This window comes from Hemiscyllium ocellatum, chromosome 18 (assembly GCF_020745735.1).
Source record: "Hemiscyllium ocellatum isolate sHemOce1 chromosome 18, sHemOce1.pat.X.cur, whole genome shotgun sequence".
NCBI lineage: Eukaryota > Metazoa > Chordata > Chondrichthyes > Orectolobiformes > Hemiscylliidae > Hemiscyllium > Hemiscyllium ocellatum.
The window spans coordinates 31,911,845-31,934,239 of NC_083418.1; the positions used below are offsets into that span (position 1 = coordinate 31,911,845).

The window sequence follows — 22,395 nt, forward strand, 5'->3', positions numbered from 1 at the left end:
TCTATGACTTTGACTGCTAACATTGAACATGAGAAATGGAATTTACAAATGGTGATCAGTTCATCTTGGGGCTTTTGGGCTGTTTTGTGCACCACACAAAAAGTAGTTTGAAGATTCTTTTCATTACAAAATATCAGGGTACCTCTTCGATGCATCATTTGTTCTGTTGGCTCTTTTCTGGGCATTGTGTGCTCTGTAAACCTGTACAACTGAGCAGAATCTCTAATTTGTCTATTTTTGTTTTGCATGTGGAAAGACTTATTCCCATCTCCATAGCTAAGCTGATGAAACTAAGATTAAGAGCAGATCCTTTGGCTCACATTGTTGCAAACTGTTTCATTTTGGAAGCTTGAACAATTTTTGTTTTAAATCACTCAGAGTTGAAGAATGTTCTGGTGCTCCACTTAAAACTGAAGAGCGAAAGGAAGATGAGCAATCAGCTACTAAGGTAGGTTTTAAGAATTGGCATTTTTTTAATTTAAAAAGTTTAACTTCTGTACATGAACTTTTTCTGTTTCGGTAAATGTGTAAAGTAAGCTGCTTCACTTTGTGCAGGTTTCTGAAAATCAAGAACGTAGATGCACACGAAGTGTCATGAAAACTGCCATGAACAATCAAGAGAAGGAAGTGTCAGCTAATGTAGAAACATGTAGAACTTCTAAAGTTCAGAAAGGTATATAAATTCAATTTTACAACTTCAATAAGCTGTGCTTTCATTTTATAATGAGCATTAAGTTCACTGCACTTTTTTGGTGGGGGGGGGGGAAGATTTGTTTTACTGATCTCAAGCCATTAGAATGGGTTAAACATTTAGAAAAGGTTTTGAAAATTAGAATCGATCTTCCTAAAATATTTACCCTCCAGCAGTGACTTGGTAATATTTCTAAGGAGAAATGCAAACAATGGCAGATGTTTAACAAATGGCTTGCAACAAATAGTATCCCAGTGAGAGTCAGAGATTCTAATGTGATCAATTGTGGTTAACCAGGGAAGTTGAGGATAGCTTTAAATTTGAGGGGTGGGGAGGAATTGGGGGACAAAATCCAATGTTGCAAAGAGTTGTGGTGATCCAGAGGATTGAGTTTTTTAAACTGACAAAAGCAAGAGGGAAAACTTGCCAATAAGACTAGCAAAAGCTTACTTCCTTAAATATACAAAAAAGAGGTCAAAGTGAACATTGGCTCATGAGACAATGGCAGAGGAGTTCAATAAATACTTTGAACAGCCTTCATGGTAAGGGTGACGTTCCAACAATACTAGAGCCTGGAGCAAGAGTATGAGGAGAAAGAAGCAATAATTATCTAGAGAGAAAGTGCTAGGGAAAACTAATGAGGTTAAAAGCTGAAAAGTGCCCTGGACCTCTTAGGATAATGAAGTACCTACAGAGATAGTGGATGCACTAGTCAAATCTTCCAAGAATAGTTATGTTCTAAAACATAATGAGATTTATAAATGATGTAGTTACTGGATGTGCAGGAATACTTATTAAATTTTGAAAAAGTGTTGATTAAGACGGAGCAATCCTGTCTGAACATTCCTTGAAGTAACAAACCAACAGTGTAGACTTAAACTATGGCCAGTTGATGTAAAATATTTTCTGGAAATCTAAATGTGCTAAAAGGTACCACATTAGGATAGTTCAGAATATTTCAGCATGATGAGAAGGTTGACTAATTAAAAAGGACAACAGTAGATGTGAAAATTGAAATGGCAGTGCCACAATCTGTGATCTTGGTTGTCACAAGCAGTGTTCCTGCTAATATTCATCTGCATGATCTCCTATCTGCGTGTCAGCAACTATCAGAAATGGAAGTCAATGCTAGAGATGTCAGCATGCTCATTGCAGTGGGAGCCCTCAGTGACTGTGCCATGTGCTGTTCAGAGGGAATGTGGGTCATGTGGTTGTTCAACAGTCACCACTGTAGTAGTCATGGTGAATGCAGTGTTGCTGACAGTAATGATAACTACCATCTGCATGTTAATTTCTTGACCGTTAAGCCAACTGGTCCTGCTCGAAGGATACTGCAGTTTAAATAGAGAACATGTGATGTCTATTAGCATTTGGTGTATTAATACAGGTTATCTTATCACAGAGAGCAGTGATTCTGACGAACCAGTTTTTCTTGATGGCCAGAATGTTGAGTAAGTATCTTTTGAGATTCCTGCCTGCCATTGGTTTAACTTTATTGGCTTGTAGCTACATGCAGCTTTGAAGTGTGACTTGAGCTGGTACTCCACTACTACTGGCGTTTGGCTCCAAAATGTGCAACAATTAAATTGTTAACCTTTCAGGTGATTTAGTGGGACACAATACAAGCAAGAGAATGTTTCAAAGTTCAAAGATGGTATCTAGAATTCTGAAATAGGCTGAGTGTGTTGGAAAGTATGGCACTGGAAAAACACAGCTGGTCAGGTGCCATTCGAGGAGCAGAAGAATTGACATTTGGGCATAAGCCCTTCATCAGGAATGACACTTGTGGACCAACTCTGTGGCTGACCACTTCAATGCCCCCTTCCACTACCCCAAGGACACGAACACTTGGAGGAAGAATGTCTCCTGCAGCCTCTGGTGACTGTGCAAGCTTCACACACATTCTCTCCATGTGTCTGCATGTGTCCTCCAGGTGCTCTGGTTTCCTTCCACAGTCCAAAGATGTGCAGGTCATGTGAATTGGCCATGCTAAATTGCCCATGGAAATGGGTCTGGGTCGGTTACTCAGAGGGACAGTGTGGAAACAGCCCATTTGACCCAACAAGCCCACACTGTAGGGGAATCTAATTTAAACCATGTACTTTCAAATGGTTTTGCCATTTTTTTTTTGCCTTGAAGTTGTAGCCTCTCTTTGATTTTAAGAGACCGTCTTGCACAGGGATTATTTGGTTTGTTGCAGCTCAGCCTGAAGGCAGCATCGCTAGTGGGCATATTTCTTAAAAGAACGTTGTATATTGTTAATTATTGGAGTTTTTCAGGAGGAGAAATAACCTCTTCAGTGTTCCTTTTCAAAGATTCTTTCTTAGATGTGGTGTTGAGTAGGCTTGCTTGCATATAATGTATGTTGGTTTCTTTTCAGCTGAATTTGCCTGAATTGGTTTCAGATTTATCAGGATAATACTTTACTTGGCTTGATCCTTGAATGTTCATGATAGAAACAAAAGCAGAAGTTGCTGGAAAAGCTCAGCAGGTCTGGTAGCATCTGTGAAGAGAAGTCAAAGTTAACGTATCATGTCTGGTTATCCTTCCTCTGAACCGGACCCAGAATACTAACTGATTTCTCTTTACGGATGCTGCCAAACCTGAGCTTTTTCAGTGATTTCTCTTTGCAGATGCTGTATTTCAGAAACAGTCCTTTGTTGTTTTTTTTTAAGGTTAATAGACTGTGTTTGAATAGCTTTGTTGCAAAGCCAGGTGTAAATTAAAATAGAGCAATAGATCATATTGTAATGATATTATTTGCAGTGTCATTAACTTGTGTTGTGGTTTCTTAGGCGGAAACGTAGTTACAAGCGTGCAGTGGCAAATGTGTGTAATTACAATGAAGAATTAGAAACTGATGACTTTCCACAAAGAAAGAAGACCCCTTCACCAGACCTTGCAGCCAGCAAAGTAAGTCTAAACACAGTGCAGGGATCTCCTAACACATGTATCAATCTGATTAAGACCACCCATCTACTGTTTCCCATCTGACTTTAGTTAATAAAGTCAAGCCTATTTCTCGACTCTAGTTGTGAACCAGCAAATTTTCTCTAATTTCTCCTGTTGCCCAGAACTATTTTCTGTTCTCACTAAACTGTTGACCACTTTCTTTCCTTCCTGGTTATATTGGCTGATATTGATAGTTCTTATTCTCCTGGTTTTCTTCCTCTTTCACAAATCTATCATTGGGCCCTGTTATTTCTTATTTTGCTGTCAATTGTTTATAGATCAAATGAATTCAGGTTCCCGTGTGTGATCACAGCATCTAGTCTCTGTCAGCCCCTTTGTTGGCCATGTGGGGTTATCTGCCATCTAGTAATGGTTGATCATCATAAATTTTCTCTCTTCAGAATTTGAGAACAAATGCCATTATCTTTTGACCTCTTGGCTCCTATGGTAATCCTATTTCTGAACTGGTAATTGAGAGAGTGGGTCCAATAATCCAAAAGGACTAGTTAAAGTTCCAGCAGTAAGCTTGCAACCTCAAATTTATTAATCAAATAAAGCTGGTGTCCTAAAGATGTCCTTGAAACTAGAGTTTTTGTTTTTAAAAATATCTAGTTGAATAATTTATTTTTCTTGTGGGTGTAGAAGAATTGGAACAATAAGTCCAGTCACACTAAATATATTTAGACAAAAGAGGGGACGCAAAGTGTAGACTATTTAGTTTGTTGCAGTCCTAAAGAGATTACTATTGCAGACTTTTTAAAATTTGGAACTGATGTTTATTAAACAGCAATACTATATTTAGAGTAAACAGAACAGAGTGCTGCAGGTTCTGAGGGTGACTGGTAGTGAAGAAACTTCATAATTATCTCTTTTTTTTAAAATTTGAAAATTGCTGTGAAAAGTTAAGTACTTATTGAGACTGCAGATGAAATCCGAAGACACTACATTTGTGTGGTGGAATGATACCCTGAGGAAAATACTGGCAGAACCATCAGATTAAATTTAAGACTAAATAGACAAATACCGCAGTATAGTCACTTTAATCATATTAGCATCCACATATTCTAAATGGACACTTCTAATGGTCCTTTCTTGACTTTTTAAAAACTACTTCTAATTTCTAACTACTTTGGAGCAACTGCATATTACTTGTCACTTCTTGATTTAGCGTCCTCGATTTTTGTGACTTCTTGTTTACTTAAATTTTCTGTTTTCAACTTGTGCTTCAGTTAGCCAGTTTGGCATGGGTGAGCAATAGGGACAGTTCTTTTGAAGGTATGTTCTGCTTTTTCCAACAATAGACTTTTTGATTTGCCTTTGGTACTTAAACAAATTCTAATTCAGATGAAAAAATGTTTGGTCCGAGCCCTTGCAATATGTTGATTTACTGCTTCCATACTACGCTATTCAATTATTGCTTGATACTAGTAAAGTTTAAATGCTGCAAGACATAAAATGAAGTTCGCATAAACTTCAAAAGATTCAATGTCTACAGAGCCAAGCTGAATAAAGTTAAATGTTTTTCTACACTTAAAAGGTAGCCCTAGGTGTCAACTCTTTCATGCAGAGGGTGGTGCATTTATGGAATGAGCTGTCAGAGGAGGCGATAGAGGCTGGTACAGTTACAACATTCAAAAGGTATCTAAATGATATAAATAGGAAGATGTAGGTTTGCTCACTGAGCTGGAAGGTTTGTTTTCAGATGTTTCATCATCATACTAGTAACATCGGTGAACCTTCAGATGACGCACAGGTGGCATAACCTGCTTTCTATTTGGTTAGGTCTTTGTCCTTTTCCTAGCAAAACTAATGTCATTTACAAAATACCTTGGAAGAACTCCAACACACTATGTTGGACCAACAGGCAGCAAACTAGCCACCAGGATTCATTAACATTAACTAAGCACAAAAACATGATCCACTCTCTCTAGTATCCTTAAATACGGATGAGGAAGGACACCACTTCGACTGGGACAACACATTCATCCTAGGATAAGCCAAACAGACACGCATAAGAATACCTAGAAGCATGGCATTCCAATCAGATCTCTATCAACAAACACATTGACTTGGATCCCATTTACCACCCACTGAGGACAAAAAAAACAGGAAATGTGACCAACTCAAGGAAACGTAAACACAAATATAAAGCAGGCCATGTCACCCATGCTTCATCTGGAGGCTCACTGATGACATTACCTAGTATGGTGATGAAACATCTGAGAACTAACCTTCCAGCTCAGCTAGCAAACCTACATCCAGAACCTCTACGTGAGCTACAAAAGCTTCTCCAAACTCCCTAACGAATAGGAAGAGTTTAGAGGGAGATAGGCCAAATGTTGGCAAACAGGACTACATTAATTTATTGTATCTGGTTTGCTGTGCTGGATATCTGACTGTTATTTGCTCTTGAGGTAAATTCTGAACATGAATTACACCCATTCCCTAATTCCTACATATGACAGAGACCAACTTTTCATTCCGGTAGGTGGTTCGACCAAAGCACAAAAGCTTCCTCCATGCAGTTCAAAAGAATCAATTGCTGATGACCCCAGTGTCTGTTGGCCGCACAGTAGTTAAGTCCTTTATTAAACGCAACACTCCAATGAAAGTTGATCCCAAGGTATGTGTATTCTGCCTTCTGAAGATATTTAGTCTTGTATGTGAAAAAATGCAATCATTGTCCAAGTGACTGCTCGTGAAAAGTTTTGTGGTACTACATCTAAGTTTATTAAAAATTTTCCTTTTTTAGGAAATATTTGCTTAAAATTTACTATCAAAGAAATGGTACAATATCTTAATGTATCTATGCAATCAGTGTTTGCTTGCCTACCACACTCTATTTTAGGAACAAGAGAAAGCTCGTCTGGCAAATCTAAAGAAGAAACGAGAGCAAGAGGAAGAAAGGATACAAAAGGTGGAGGAAGAGAAGAAACGCAAAATGGAAGAGTTTAAAAAGTAAGCAAACATGTCAGAATTTATATCAAATGACACTATCAGCTTTTGGGGGAGGGGTGAGAATATCTATCATGAGCATAATTTTAGAAGCATTCTCTGTTAGACTAGTTTTCTTTTGTCCTGAAGCGACCACCTTTTTATGAAACTCCCTGTATTTTGCTGCAGGCTAAGAAACGTTTTGTCTAAATTTTATAGCAGGAAGAATGAAACTGTTTTGTGCTCAAAATATGGTCTAATCAAAATTTTATGCAACTTTAACAACTCTTTCTTAATTTTGTATTCTGAGAAGGACCCTGTATTTTAGTAGCATGATGAACTGCTGCTTCTGCAAGTCCAATAAGCTATTTGGAATGTACTGTAGTGCAATAAACAGACTCCACAAAACCAAAGTCCCTTTGTATCAGTACCTCCCCAGATGCCTTAGAGTCATAGAGATGTATTTGGTTTAGATTATCATCCAACTTTACATGATCTCTTTATTCTTCCTACTGAGATATACCACCTCCTAATTGATTCTTGTACAAATGCAACTAGGAAGTTGCAGTCAATTCAACAGCTGATCAATTGCAATGCTATTTAATGCTTATTTTGACACTGGCTTAACTGCAGTGTCAAACTCGTGGTCTGTTGAACACTTGGTCATACAATTTTGACTTTTTTTTTAATGCTGACTGGAAGAGCTCAGTCAAATGGAATCTGCAAGATCCTTTTTAAGAAAGCAAAATGGGCTCAGGTTGGAAGATAGCTTTGGGCTTGAAAACAATAAAAGCTATATTTAGGCTAAAAATAACAATTTGTGCTGCCCAGAAGTCATTTAATGTCTCTATCCTTTTTTTTAATGCTCAACAGGAAAATTTGTTCTCTTTTTTTAGTGAACTCAAGTCATTTGAATCCAGTAATCGGTAATGTTTGCTGAATGTAAGGTGATTAGATTGCTATTGTGTAGTAGAGGGCATATTGCAGAATCCCTGCAAGGTGGGAGCAGATCATCTAGTCCACCTTAACCTGTAGTGTCCCCAACCCCAGCCCCCATCTTTCCTAAAATCCCATGGCTAGGCCACTTAGCCTGCACATCCCTGAAGACACCCAATCTGAACATCTTTGGACTGTGGGAGGAAACCAGACCACCTAGAGGAGACTCCCGCTGATACTAGGAGAACATTCAAACGCCCCACAGATTGAGGCTGGAGTCAAACCTAAAACTCTTGTGCTGTAAGGCAGCAGTGCTTAGCACTGAGCCACCATGCCATATCTTCATAACATGCAACATTTGTATGTAAGTGCATTTGGAGTTTATACTGAAGTCCAGTAGTGGAATTTGATTGTGACATGCTTATCTTGACTCAAAATTGGTTAACAAGGGCATTCCACATCATAGTTTACACATGTGGTTTATCATGAAGAACCTGCTAGTGATTTGCCTCTGCCTGTTTTACTATCCTTTTGATTCAAAGGTAGATTTCGCTCAGGGAGATTTCATCATTTGGATGTTGAGATTGAAGACACAATAGATGAACTAAACAGGTCGTTATGAAGTAGCAAGTGAGTTGGAACATGGTTTCAACCAGCTTGATGTTTTGTCAGTTGGAGGGTATGTGGAGATTAGTGTTTTGAGGACAGCCATGCTATCTAAATCAATTTGAATGTTGACAGCCTCTGGGCTACTGAATGAAAAATCATTTTGATAACTTGCCACTCAATACTGTAGGGACATGATTTAAAGAGACTCTTAATAGAACTGGAATATTATTTGGTATGATTAACTTTTGGTTGACATTGACTGAGGGGACAGGGAAACACCAGCAGTGCCATTCGGGAGCTTGAAGACTAAAGGAGGCTTCCGTAAATTAAAAATGTGGAATTATTATGCCTAGAAATATCATGGAAATTAGAATTTGTTTGTCAAAAAAAATGTACAAGATGGGCTTTTGTGTATCTTCCCCTTGTGAACAATTTGAGTTTGATACCTTTTTGACTTTTTTTTAATCTTGGTTTCTTTCACCATTTGAGCAAAAAGAAACTTGAAACCATCTCATTCCCCTCCGTGATTCCAAAATAATGTGGCTGACCTATGGAATGAATTAACCCTAGTTTTCATTCACTCATGCTAATGTTAGGTGGTTATAGGGATATGGAATAAACTGTTATTTGAAGCTTTATGGAATGTTTTGTCCTAGGAAGCGGGAAATGCAAGTAAAGCGAGTTTTGGAAACTCGTTCCAGAGTTCAACAACAAGAGGAAGAAAAGATCAAGAAAATTGAGCAGAAGTTTGCTCAAATTAACGAAAAGAATGCAAAGGTATGTCAATTCTGATGCTGCCTAATGACAGAAGTGAAGAATCAACCAAGTTGGAAAGATTTACCATTCCTTTGAGTGAATACGCACATTGTATCAAGGGATTAACCTAGGATTCTATACTGCTTTACAGATTCGTAAGGAAAGATTTGCTGAAGAGAAAGCAAAAAGAAAAGTTGCTGCCAAGAGGATGGAGGAAGCAGAAGCTCGAAGGCGGCAAGAGGAGGAAGCCCGAAATAAGAAACTGCAACAGCTGGTGTGGCCACTGTACTTTTTTTATTTTTAAAAAAAGCTTAGCTATTTCACTTTTGCCATGTAAATTTGACTTGGTTACAGTTCTGTTACTTGATACTTTAATCAAGGAATTTTTTCTTATAAGCATGTCTCACTATTAGTGTTATGAACCAGACCAGCCCCCTTCAAAATTATATTAAGGTAGCATAGACCCCCAACTGTCTTTTTTTTTATTTTAAAGAGAAGTATAAGGGGATATGTTTCAGATGCAATTCAAGCTTAAAGCAAAACTGTTTTTTTTCTTACACTAAACTAAAATACAAAGATTTGGAATAATTTAACTCTATATTGTTGAAACTTAACAGAATAATTGTTTAATAATGAAACATCAACTATTCCAATAGTTACGTCCCATACACAAACTTGCCAGACAATTCCTTAAAATAGACTGAATGTGAGACCATTCTAGCTGCAGGAAGAGATCCCAACCTTCTAGCTGTAAGAGAGCGAGAGAGAGAGGACTAACAGAACCCAGCTTGAAGGATGCAGCAACTCTTGAATGCTAAACACAAATTCTGGTTCTGTGGCAGCTGGACCCCATTCCTTCATGCTGCTTCTATCGTTCCAACTTTTTGGAAAGAAAAAGCCAAGGTGCCTGAAACTTTACTTTGTTGGCTTGGAATGGAATGCTTGGTGGCTCTGTCTCAATCTCCTTTCCAAAAAAGACCAAATACACCACCTTAAAGTGATAGTGTCATTACACCAGGCTTAAGTTTGATTTTAATGTGAATATTTGATTTAATTATTTAAGCTTCACTTCATTATGGTTTGTATTCATCATTCATTACATGCTCTTCCTGTGTTCTGCTGTTTGAAAACAATGCTGTCTATCTCCTCTAAATCATATCTGTTTTGAGTGGTAAGTCATTTATTAGAGGACTAAGTTTTTTTTTGATTTTTTTAAATTTATCTTCTGTGGATTTTTTTTGTTATGCTCCACTCCACTGTTTCGATGTCTTGCAAAGCTCAATTCAGATCAGAGTTAAAACTCGTAATGGTAGGTTCTCATCCAGTGTGTTTATTTGGAAGTACTAGGTTTCAGAGCACTGTTCCTTCATCAGGTAAGTAGGAGCAGCACTCTGAAACCTAGTACTTCCAAATGAACCTGTTGGACGAGAACCTGGTGTTGTGATTTTTAACTTTGTCCACCCCAGTCCAACACCAGCACCTCCTCCACATCAGATCTACTAAAAAGTAATGTCTGTTCAGTAAAGTTAACCATATCACTGACATATGGTACATATTCTAATAGTGATTCCAAGTCTTGATGCCAGGTATAAAGGCATTCAAATGTTTCTTGCAGGAGGAAGAACGCAGAGAGCTGCAGCAGCGCAAGAAGGAGGAAGAACTGGAGAGGCAACGTAAAATGGCAGAAGCTAGAAAGCTTCAAGAACAACGGCAAGCTGAGTTGGAAAGAGAGCGATTGCATGAGCTGCAGCTGGCTGCAGATAGGGAGCGGGAACGAAAAAAGGAAGAAGAGAGCATTCGGGCGGAGAAGTATGTAACAAAGTTCTGCATCCCCCTCTCCAGAGAAACTTTTTTTTTAATCAGAAACCCACATGACCACCTGTTATGGTATTCTTAAATCATTATCTTTTATTTTAACTCTTGTGTGAAATGTTTCTTAACTGTTACTTAAAAAACAAATGCCAAGTTTGGAAGGAGAGACCCAATTCAGAGTTCAAATTAGTAGATTGTTAAACATTGCTTCAATTAGATTTGTGCAAGATCTAGAATAAGTAGTACACTTTCTCTTAACAGAGAACGTGAACGACTGGAGAAAGAAAAGGCCCTTCAATTACAGCGGGAGATGGAGCGAACAGCACGGGAGGATGCTGCACTCCAGGCTCAACGAGAAAAGGAAAAGCTTCGCCAAGAAGTGCAGGAGAAAGAGAGAAAATGGGTAACGGGATCTCCCCCTTCGCTGCACTTGTTTCCACTTGCTCACACAGCCATCACTAGTATTAGTATTTCAAATATGATAAAGTGACAATGAAGCTGGCAATTTGTAACTTGGAAAAACTCCACAGCTGTCTGGCCTTTGGCTTTGTTCCACATCAATCTGGTTGACTTTCTACTGCATAATGATATAGTCCAGCAAGCCAGAGTTATGGATAATAATGTGCTATAAATGCTAATCTTTCCAGTTTTGTTCAGTCAAAAGTGCAGGAAGGAAGCACATAGGCAGTGCCAGGTATTCGTAAAAATGATGAGTGCACCTGCTATAATTACTATACAGGACTATTTGCATACTGAGCAGCATGTGCTCGACAGAAATAAGTAATTACACAATCATCATACCATATTTAAACTCTGTAATCTTCTAACATTCCTAAATGAATGGTGGTGGACAATTATGTCCTGCACGTAAAAAACAGAAGTGCCAAGCAATGACCGTACCCAACAAGGGTGAATCTAATCAATGCCCTATGGCAACTAATAGCATTACAATCACTGAAGCCTTCCTACTATCAACATTCCTGGATGTTACTATTGCCCACAAACTCAATTGACCAATCAATTAAATGTGGCTACAAGTTCAGATCAAAGAGCAGATCAAAAGTTAGGAATTCTTCAATTAACTGATATCTGACTGTCCACCTAAAGGTGCAGTCAGGAGTGATGAATACTCTCTGCTTGCCTGGATGAACTCCAATAACATTGAAGCTTGACACCACCCAGGATGTTTGGCACCCCACTAGCTTTCACGATTCCCTCTTTTCTTCATCGCCACAGTGGTGGCAGATACCCAAAACCTCTACACCTCCATTCGCCATGACCAGGGCCTCCGAGCCCTCCGTTTTTTCCTCTCCAGACGTCCCCAACAGTACCCTTCCACCGACACACTCATTCGTTTGGCCGAACTGTTCCTCACCCTTAACAATTTCTCCTTTTCTTTGTTGGCTACGTAGAACAGTTGATCTTCCATAATTACACCGGCACCACTCCCCACCTCTTCTTCCGCTACATTGAAGACTGCATTAGTGCCACCTCGTGCTCCCGTGAGGAGGTTGAGCAATTCATCAACTTCACCAACACATTCCACCCTGACCTTAAATTTACCTGGACCATCTCTGACACCTCCCTCCCCTTCCTGGACCTCTCCATTAATGATGACTGACTTGACACTGACATTTTTTACAAACCCACCGACTCCCACAGCTACCTGGATTACACCTCTTCCCACCCTACCTATTGCAAAAATGCCATCCCATATTCCCAATTCCACCGTATCTGCTCCCAGGAGGACCAGTTCCACCATAGAACACACCAGATGGCCTCCTTCTGTAGAGACCGCAATTTCCCTTCCCACATGGTTAAAGATGCCTTCCAATGCATCTCGTCCACATCCCACACCTCAGCCCTCAGACCCCACCCCTCCAACTGTAACAAGGACAGAACGTCCCTGGTGCTCACCTTCCACCCTACAAGCCTTCGCATAAACCAAATCATCTGCCGATATTTCCCCCACCCGCAAAAAGACCCCCAACCAGGGATGTATTTCCCTCCCCACCCCTTTCCGCCTTCCACAAAGACCATTCCCTCCGTGACTACCTGGTCAGGCCCACGCCCCCCTACAACCCATCCTCCCATCCTGGCACTTTCCCTTGCCACTGCAGGAACTGTAAAAACCTGTGCCCACACCACCTCCCTCACCTCTACCCAAGGCCCTAAAGGAGCCTTCTACATCCATCAAAGTTTTACCTGCACATCCACTAAATATCATTTATTGTATCTGTTGTTCCCGATGCAGTCTCCTCTACACTGGGCAGACTGGATGCCTCCTAGCAGACCGCTTTAGGGAACATCTCTGAGACACCCGCACCAATCAACCACACCGCCCCGTGGCCCAACATTTCAACTCCCCCTCTCACTCTGCCGAGGACATGGAGGTCCTGGGCCTCCTTCACCGTTGCTCCCTCACCACCAGATGCCTGGAGGAAGAACGCCTCATCTTCTGCCTCAGAACACTTCAACCCCATGGCATCAATGTGGACTTCAACAGCTTTCTCATTTCCCCTTCCCCCACCTCATCCTAGTTTCAAACTTCCAGTTCAGCACTGTCCCCATGACTTGTCCGACCTGCCTATCTTATTTTCCACCTATCCACTCCACCCTCTCCTCCCTGACCTATCACCTTCATCTCCTCCCCCACTCTCCCATAGTACTCTATGCTCCACCCTCCCCAGCTTATCTCTCCACGCTTCAGTATCTCTGCCTTTATTCCTGATGAAGGGCTTTTGCCCGAAACGTCGATTTTTGCTGCTTGTTGGATGCTGCCTGAACTGCTGTGCTCTTCCAGCACTACTGATCCAGAATCTGGTTTCCAGCATCTGCAGTCATTGTTTTTACCTGGCAGATACTCTACATAGATTTAAAAACTCTCCTTTCAATAGCATCTTTCAAAACTTTGATCTGTATCATCTAGGAAGACTGGAGCAACAGATGTGAAGGAACACCACTTCCTACAAGTTGTTTCCAGCACTGTCCTGACCTGCATCTAAATCAATGTTCCTTTGGAATTTTGATGCAATAACAACACTCCCTTTCTGACAACGCTCCAGATGTTCCTAAATCTCCAGGGCTGCAACATGATGAAATGAAGCCTGCTCATGCGGCTTTCTCCAGTGAAATTGGGTATGGGGAGAAAAATGTTGATTTGGCGTATGAGCGAATTTTAAAAACAAATCCAACCTGTCCAATTACTGCTTCATTAGCAAAATGGTGGAAAGTGCATTGGCATTTAAACATCTGCTATCATACACCATTCCTGAAGAAGGGCTTATGCCCGAAACGTCGAATTTCTTGTTCCTTGGATGCTGCCTGACCTGCTTCGCTTTTCCAGCAACACATTTTCAGCTACATTTTGGTTCAGTCAAGTTGACTGAGCTTCAGCCCTTCATCTTGGTACAGACCTGCAAGTCTGGAAGAGTTAAGTTCCAAAGGTGAAATGATAGGGGTTGCCTTTGACATCAAGGCAGCATTTAAGCAAGTATGGCATCAAGGAGCCTAAATAAAAGTTTAAGTTGATGGAATCTGGAGAATACTTTTTGTTACAGTCATACCTTGCACAAAGGAAGATGTTAATGGTTGTCAGTCAATCATCTCAGGCCTAGGAGATCAATGCAGAAGTCTGTCCTTCATCAATCGCCTCACTTCTGACCTTGTGATAGAGAGAAGGATCTTCATTGATTACATGGTTTAGCATCATTTGCAACTCCTTTTTGGATAATGAAGCAGTTTGTCTAAATGCAGCAAAACCTGGAAAATGTTGGGCTTGGGGATTTTAAAACCAGACATTTAAATTCTGCTTGCATGGGGAAGGAATTCTGCAGCAAGTAGCTTGCATCCTGACTTCCAATCCTGCCTATCATCTCAACTCCAAGTCAAGACTTTGAAGAATGTGATCAACGCTACCTTGATACTATCCTGGAAAAGCGATCTGTTTTGGTTTTGCAACAAAACTTTTGTTGTAAGTTGTGCATGTGCACAGTCACTGAGGTGTTTGGTATGCCAACACTCTTTGCAGCATTGACATACAATTCTGGAACTTGCTACTATGCACAGACCTTGATCCACATAGAAGCAAGAAAACTGTAACACTTGTTACAACCTTTTAATCTTCACTCCCTCCACCACTGCAATCGTGTGGGTCATCTATCAGATGCAGTTTAGCAACTCATCAAAGCTCTTCCAACCAGTCTCTTCTGAACCAGTGATCTCTGTAACCTAGAAGGACAAAGAAAGCAAGGGCATGGGAATGCTGCCACCTGCAAATTTCCCTCCAAGCCATACACCATCCTGACTTTGTACTATACTGCAGTTCCTTATTTCCTTCACTGGTTCAAAATCCTGGAGCTCCCTTGCTAATAGCATAGTATACGTATTCCAAATGGACTACCGCATTTCCAGAAGGCAACTTGACCATACTACAACCATCGCCACCAGGACAATTAGTGCAAAATAATAAGTGCTAGCTTAGCCAGCAATGCCCACGCCGTGACAGTGAATTCTTGAAAAGGCAAATTTTTGTAGTGTCATTACACAGTAAATTATCAGTATAATTAAGAGTTGGATTTTTGCAGTGTGTATTATTAAAATGTCATATTTAAATATGCATCTATCCCCTTTCAACAGTTGAAAATTCAGTTTCAGAAGGTAGATTTTGTTATCTTTTTGAATCCGGTAATGGAAAAAGATGCTGACGTTGATCTCTCTTCACAAGGTTGCTGAAAAGGTTTTTTTAAAATCAACCTGTTCAGACATGTAATGACACCTGTCTGGAGTGAGTGGGACTTGAACTGAGGCCTCCTGGTCCAGAAGTAGGACACTACCACTGACCATAATGCGTCTCAAAAGTTGCTATGTTTGTTAAACAATTCAATTCAGTATCCCTCCAATTGCCACTCTGTTTATTTGCTGAATGTTTGTCAGAAAGTCTTGGGGTGAATTGTTGCTGACTATGTTAAGTTAACTCCTTTCTTTCCTGTGGAGAAGTGCGAGTGTGTTAAATCGCTCAACAGGAGGAAACTCTCTTTGGAGTTTCTTAGTTTTATAAAACTGTTGGGTAATAAATTGAGGACAAAATTTAATGGAATAATAGTGCCTTTTCTTCACCAACAAAAAGCGATTTGGTTAAATGACCTAATTTCAATGAAGCTCTGGCTGCTGCTGTTCTGCCTCACTGGGAGGAAAGAGGCTTGGAAGGAATTAAATCCATTTTAGTATCCACTTCTCCACATTAATCTTTTTCAGATCACTAGGTTTTATGTTTCTCTGCTAGTACAAAGCAAATCAAATTCCATTATTGGGCTTAATCCCATTTCCCCATTGGAAGTATTTGAACAATTGTGACTTTTTATTAACGTGGTGATTCTTAACTTTGAGTTTATATTTGCATCTTGTAGGAAGAGCAGCGTTTGGCAGAGTTGGAAAAGCAGCGTTTAGAAAAAGAGAGAATTAGAAAAGAGCAGGAAAGACTGGAGTCTGAGCAACAAGAAAAAGAGAAGAAACTTCGTGAAGCTGAAGAGAGAAAATGGAAGGAAGAGCAAGACCAGAAAGCAGAGAAGGAGGTCACCAGTAAAAATATGTTGAATGTGACTGTGGAAGTGCATGTGAGTTAACAGTATTTGAAACACATCTTTGATCATGCAATGTCTTCAGTACTAGACAGAAGTGTCAGCCCAGATTAGACAAACAAGAGAAACGGGAACAGAAGTACAGCCACCAAATTTGCTCTGCCATTCAATAAGATTGTTGTGGAAATTAATTAAATCCAATTTCCTCTCCCTATTTCCTTTTTTGGATTCCTTTCATTGGGCCAAAAGTATATTTAACATCATCAACTAAGATGAGGCTGAATATTTGCAAACCCCTTGTAGGCCAGAAGTGCTGACTAGATGATCCACCCCGCCTCCTGAGTTTACCAGCATTGCATGCCAATGTTTGGCAAATTTGATTCACTCTTCATGTTAGCAATAAACAGCTGAATGCCAAAAATTGTTACCGCCCAAATGTTTTGCAGTGTTCTGGCAATAATACTAAAGACTTGTGCTCCAGAGCTAGTTATTCTAGTCCAGCTCCATTGCTGTTTTCTGCTTGATAATGTCGAAAATTACTGTGGGATTTCCTGTCCACAAAAACCACAATAAATCTAATCCAGCCCAGTTTGTCTTCCATCAGTCCACTTTCCATTATCAAAGTGTTGTCAACAATTCTATTAAGTGGCACTTGAATTAGCAATAACCTGCTTACTGGTGTTTAGTTTTAGGTTCTGAAAGGCCCCTGGCCTTTTGACAGCATGTAGTATTAAGATGCCTGAGAAACAGGAAAGTGAATGGGAATTTGGGCAAAAACTCTCTTCACAATGGAAGATGATTATGGTTGTTGGAGGCCAATCATCTCTGCTCCAGGTATTCACTGCAGGGTTACTTAGGATACCATACTACAGATATTTTCTAATCGACTTGTATGCATGCACACTTTGTAGATATCATTTTGCTCTACTATGTCATAGAGGTTGTTCTATGTCTCGACAGTTGTGTTCCTCAGCAACATGCTATAGAAAATTACGTAATGGAAGATTGTGAATAGAAAATCGCTATGCCCATTCAGTAAAAAGCTTGCATTATCAAAAGGTCCACAACTTGTCAATTGCATTATAGCCAATTCGTGTTAACAAAATGTGTGTTGTCTTAGAATGATCTATATTCCCTTTAATTATAGACTCCAGCGATTCAGTGAATCAGTCTTTCATAACTCCAGAGAACATTAAACCTTAGCTCATTTGATCTTTCCTCAGAATAGCCTTCCTATCTATACTCTTGTTAACCCTTGTTTCCAGCAACCTTTTATCATCTGCTTCATTATTGCCCATTATGATAGCTCTTTCCTTGCATCTGAAGGTCTGTATTTTTTTTTCTTTTTTTTTTCTTTTGAGGATGAAGATTTTTGTTTCTTGCTAGTTATACCTTCTCTTGATTGATTTTCTGGGAAAGAAATCCTTGGCCTTAGTGTTTCAGACAGGTACTCCGTCTGGTGTGGAAAAAGTGTTGAGGCCTGATTTAATTCTTTTCAAAGAACTGTTGAGGTAGTAAGTTTATTTTCAAAGCTAACCATGACATGGTGTAACTGTAAATTTGTCTTCTCAATTGTTACCTATCTCGCCATGAAAAGACGTCGAAGCATTTTCACAATTATTTTATGCTCTTATCTCTTGGCTTCATTTGTGTGGAAGTGCAGCTAAGATTGTTTATTTCATCCATTAATTGGGAGAGCTACCTCATCAACTTCATTTTTGCCTGTCCATTTTCTCCCAATTTAATTGCCCTGCTCAAAAAGCTACTAAACTAAAGTATGTATGTTAATTTTTTTTGTTACTGCTTTATTTTAAATCTACTTCTAATTTTACATTGTTTTGCTATTTTTCCCTCCTATGGCCTTGGTCTCCAATACTCTTATAATTTAAACTTGTCTGCTAAATCTTGCAGATGTTAATTAGTTTTATCGTTTGACTTGTGGACCTTTTGGACGGAAAGTTGCAAAACTTGGATGCATGCTGTTGCTGAGACACTTGAACTCATGCATGGCTTTAGGTTCTGACCCATAATGTCAGTTGCCTTCAGTTGAGATAAGAACAAAGTTTTGGGGATAACTTTCAATACTGAACCCATGCATATGCCCTCAAAACTAGTTCAATTTGAGTCTGGATGGAAACTTGTTGATCGTGCAGTAATTGAGATTTGACAAATGTACTTGTTTTCTAGCACTCTCCAGCCCCAGAATCATATGCCATGACTCCCAATAACTATTCAAAATTCAAGATGCCAAAAGTAACTTTAGACAACTATGGAATGGATCTGAACAGTGATGATTCTACAGATGATGAGGGAGCACCACGTAAACCAATCCCTGCTTGGGCTAACGGTAAGTAATTGATTTAGGAAGAAAACATTTTGTGTGTAATGAAATGGAAAGTTTACAGCCTTTAATTGAACCGGTCATGGCAACTGCAAGTTATTAATTGTGATAGCTGATGCTTGTACACTTGAAATTTTGGGACAATGTGACAATGAACTATATTTTCTGACGAGCACCCTGCTTCACCCCACATGCTATATTGTCTGTAACAACATGCAATGCTGACCTAATGAGGGTGTGATTGCTTCAAACAAATACTTTAGAACCTTTTATAGTTAAGTGAGTATAGACATAACTAAGAAGTTTAATCCATTACTTTACACTATTTTGGCCTATCCTTGCAGGTATCTCCTCCTTCAGCAAAATGAAACCACAGGCTGTAATTGTCACTTACCAGATCAAACTGCAATAGGCATCAATGAAGAGGATTCTCCTTTTTGAGGGCATTAATTGTTGAGGAAATTTTTGTTTACTGAAGAATTACTTGCTGACTGAACAAGCTTACAGAATGATCCCCACAAATACAGGGTTTCATGTTTGAAACTTGGCATCTGCTGAGTTGACCAATTTTAGTTAATATATTGCAAATTATTCTAAATACTTGGATTCATATTGGATTACTACATGCTGCTTTTCATTATCCAGCATAGGCATAACTGTTCTTTGTCTCCTTCCCCCTAGTCCTACAACACTCCTTTCTTTGGTTTAAATGTATTATCAAAATAAATAACTATTCTGTGTGCATCTTTCTGGCATTCTAATTGAAGACCCATTGAGGGACCTGTCATTGCTTTGTTACAAAGAGCAGCCTCAAACAGCTTGATCTGATGTTATTGTTGCCGCAGTATGCCACCTGGGGATTAACCTTTTACTTGCATCATCCAGATCCTACTCTTTTTTTTCAAATCTGAAGTCAGTTTGTACTTTGAGTCTGAAGAGTTGTGGTGACAATTTTCCAGTATTTGTATATTATGTTTAACTGTAATGAAATATGTTTCTCTGCCACCAGGTAAACCATTGCAGCAAGCCCTTATAAAGCAGTATTACCACCCATTTGATGTGGACAAATTCTTTGGTGTCATTCAACCTCCTGATCTTAGGAGCATCTTTGGCAAAATCAAGCCACGTTACCTGAAACGGACCAGTTCTGCAGTGTGGCATTCACCACCAGTATCGAGCAGCATGAGGAATATACCTTATGGCCTTCTGAAATACTGACTGTCCCTCTATCTTAGAGTGGCATTCCAACTATTGTACAGTGTGAATCTGTCTTCTGCTCTATACCTTAATCATTGACAAACTTGATGTTGTGACTTTGCTAGCTCTCTTTCTTTTTGTGTTTGTATATACTTTAGGAGATAAAAACTTCAAATGGAAAACTGGTCAACTGTTTCTCAGGAGCCTTTTTTAAGTCTGGGTTTGCTTTGAGGTTTTTAACCTTGTAATATTAAGGATATCTATTTGGGTAGTTTTAATTACTTTTGAATCTTTTTTTTTACTTTGGGTGAAGATTTAAATCCAGTGCTGCCTGAGGTGATAAAATTTTGTTGAGGTGCCTCTGTGTAATGAGTTTGAAAAGTTTCTAATTGGTTTGGTTTGTAATTGGCACAGGAAAGGGGACAAATAGTCATGTCTAACAGGTGGTTTTAGTTAGCAAGCTAATAGTTGATGTGGGGAAACAGGATGGAAGGGCATCTTGGTAAGATTTTTTTTTAAACTTTGATCCAGCCATGACTAAGACATTGGGAGGTTTGACAGTTTACTTGACCTGAGACCAAAGTGCCTGAAATGAGCTAAGTTCTAGTCCATATCTTGAACACAGAGAAATCCAGCATTTCCACTGCAGACATTTTGTTGTTTGATTTCTTGGATTATTGTAGGTACTCCCTATTGCTTAAAAGGAGCCTTAATCCTAGTACTGCTTTTTAAAAAGAAATACTTGGAAGCTTCTGATTGCAAATTTCAAAAGATTGGAAAGAAACCATAAATCTAAAAGACAGTTGTCCAGTTACTTGTCTGTGCTGAGTGACACTTTACTGTCTAAATCAGCTTCATTGTTTTGTGAAATGTTTGAATTCGACTGACTTTTCTTGTTGCCTTGGATATGTCCATGGGGAGGTCTGAGGACAAGAATAGGCTTGCTTGTGTTTTTCGTCTCTACAACAAGAAATAAATGCTACTTAAATTCTGGTGCAGGACCGTTATTTGGATAAGATATCTTAACACCCATGGAACTGTATCCTGAAAATTTATTCTTTTAAGAGCATGTTAGCAATAAAATGTCTGTCAACTGTTAAATGTTAATGCTGTCCTTACTGTTGCTGAGAGGTTTGAACTTTGGGTTCACTTTGACTTCAAGTACGATAAAAGTCTAAACTGTCAGTATCTCTTGTGCAATGAATCTCTGTCTGACCAGCATCATTAAATGATTGGACCTGTATGGCAATGTTTTTATTTTTAAAAATCTTGTAAAAGGGGTCATGTTAAATGAAGATATCTACCTTTTTTGTAGAAAAAAAACATACACTAAGTGGTGCCTTGAACTCATTCTTGAAGTTAATGTCACAGTAGTTTAAAGTGCAATAATGAGCCAATGCTGTGAATTGGAAATGTTTGTAAAACACTGGCCTCCTGATTTTTTTTCTGATATCACTTTCATTGATGCATGGAGTTGATGTTTTGTTCATGTCTGGGGTTATTCAAATTCTACCTTGAGATGGAGGGGGAAGAGTGTATTTGCCTGATAAAGGTGACATTCTGGTATTGCTGGTGATTCAAATATGGAATATTGCCACTTAATGTGTGGTAGTAGAGAATGATTGTTCATGGTGTGGAGCCTTTTATCTGAAGGTTTGGCACTGTGACAACACCATGTGATTTTTCCTGGTCAGCCAAAACCTCTTACTGCTGGCTGTAGGTGTCTCCAAGATTTACAAATTTACCTATTTAGCTACATTCTATCCCTCCATCTTGTGGCAATTCTGCCTTGGAAAGGAATGCTGTACAAGACTACCATCAATTCTCAGTGATACGTTGCCCCTTGTATATGTAACTACATTTTATCTTCAGTACTTAAATATACATTGACAATTTCAAACTTGGGATAAGCAGAAATTCTCTCCATATACAGTATTGGAATGACCTGAAACCACTGTCTTTGCTCTCTGTCAATGAATTCATTCTACTCCGTCTTGAAGCTGAACCATACTGCAAAGTCACAAAATACCAAATTTGCAATGAGCCTTCAAAGTATCTATGCTGTCATGGAGGATCAGGCCTGCATCTGAAAGGACTAATTTAAAATGTTTTGTTTGTTGTTCTGTTAATAGCATATGCATGCCTTTTCTTTAGAACTCAACTTTCCATCTGTCTGAGTGCTTTCTGATATTTTGAAAACATCTTTAATCTTTGTCTTTTAACTTAAAGGACACAAAGTGCACTAATTTGTGATTTCAGACCCATCATACTGTGGTTGACTCCAAATATAGTCCTGCAATGGTTAAGCAAGCCGTTCAATTGAAAGGGTAATTTAGGAATGGGCAACACCTTTGACTCTGGCAGCTTACCAATGATATTTACATTTTTTTCTCCATCAAAATGTGGCTATGTAAAATTTTCTTCAGGAAGTGGAATGAGAGGCACCAATACAAAATATAAACAGGTATACAACCCTTTGAGCCTATTCTGCTATTATATAAAATTATGGCAGCTCAAATCTATATTCCAGCAATTATAAAACTTGTCTTCTGACTTTTTTTCCTCAAGACAACACACTCTTACCAGAT

The 22,395-nt window shown here is 39.2% G+C and overlaps 1 protein-coding gene across 2 annotated transcripts in view; it reads left to right on the plus strand.

Annotated features, from left to right (window-relative positions):
- Window positions 1–21,050, plus strand: part of LOC132824402 (inner centromere protein A-like) — a 40,771-nt gene extending 19,721 nt beyond the window's left edge. The window contains exons 7-19 of one of the 2 annotated variants that reach the window (XM_060838829.1): window positions 379–448; window positions 556–673; window positions 2,079–2,142; window positions 3,487–3,604; window positions 6,132–6,266; window positions 6,492–6,601; window positions 8,779–8,899; window positions 9,030–9,152; window positions 10,494–10,687; window positions 10,952–11,093; window positions 16,099–16,305; window positions 18,457–18,616; window positions 19,620–21,050. In XM_060838829.1, coding sequence (XP_060694812.1) covers window positions 379–448; window positions 556–673; window positions 2,079–2,142; window positions 3,487–3,604; window positions 6,132–6,266; window positions 6,492–6,601; window positions 8,779–8,899; window positions 9,030–9,152; window positions 10,494–10,687; window positions 10,952–11,093; window positions 16,099–16,305; window positions 18,457–18,616; window positions 19,620–19,828 — 1,771 coding nt within the window. In that variant the 3' untranslated portion in view covers window positions 19,829–21,050. The remainder of the gene's footprint in view (window positions 1–378; window positions 449–555; window positions 674–2,078; window positions 2,143–3,486; window positions 3,605–6,131; window positions 6,267–6,491; window positions 6,602–8,778; window positions 8,900–9,029; window positions 9,153–10,493; window positions 10,688–10,951; window positions 11,094–16,098; window positions 16,306–18,456; window positions 18,617–19,619) is intronic. The other variant, XM_060838830.1, reaches the window with a different exon arrangement.
- Window positions 21,051–22,395: the final 1,345 nt, after the last annotated feature.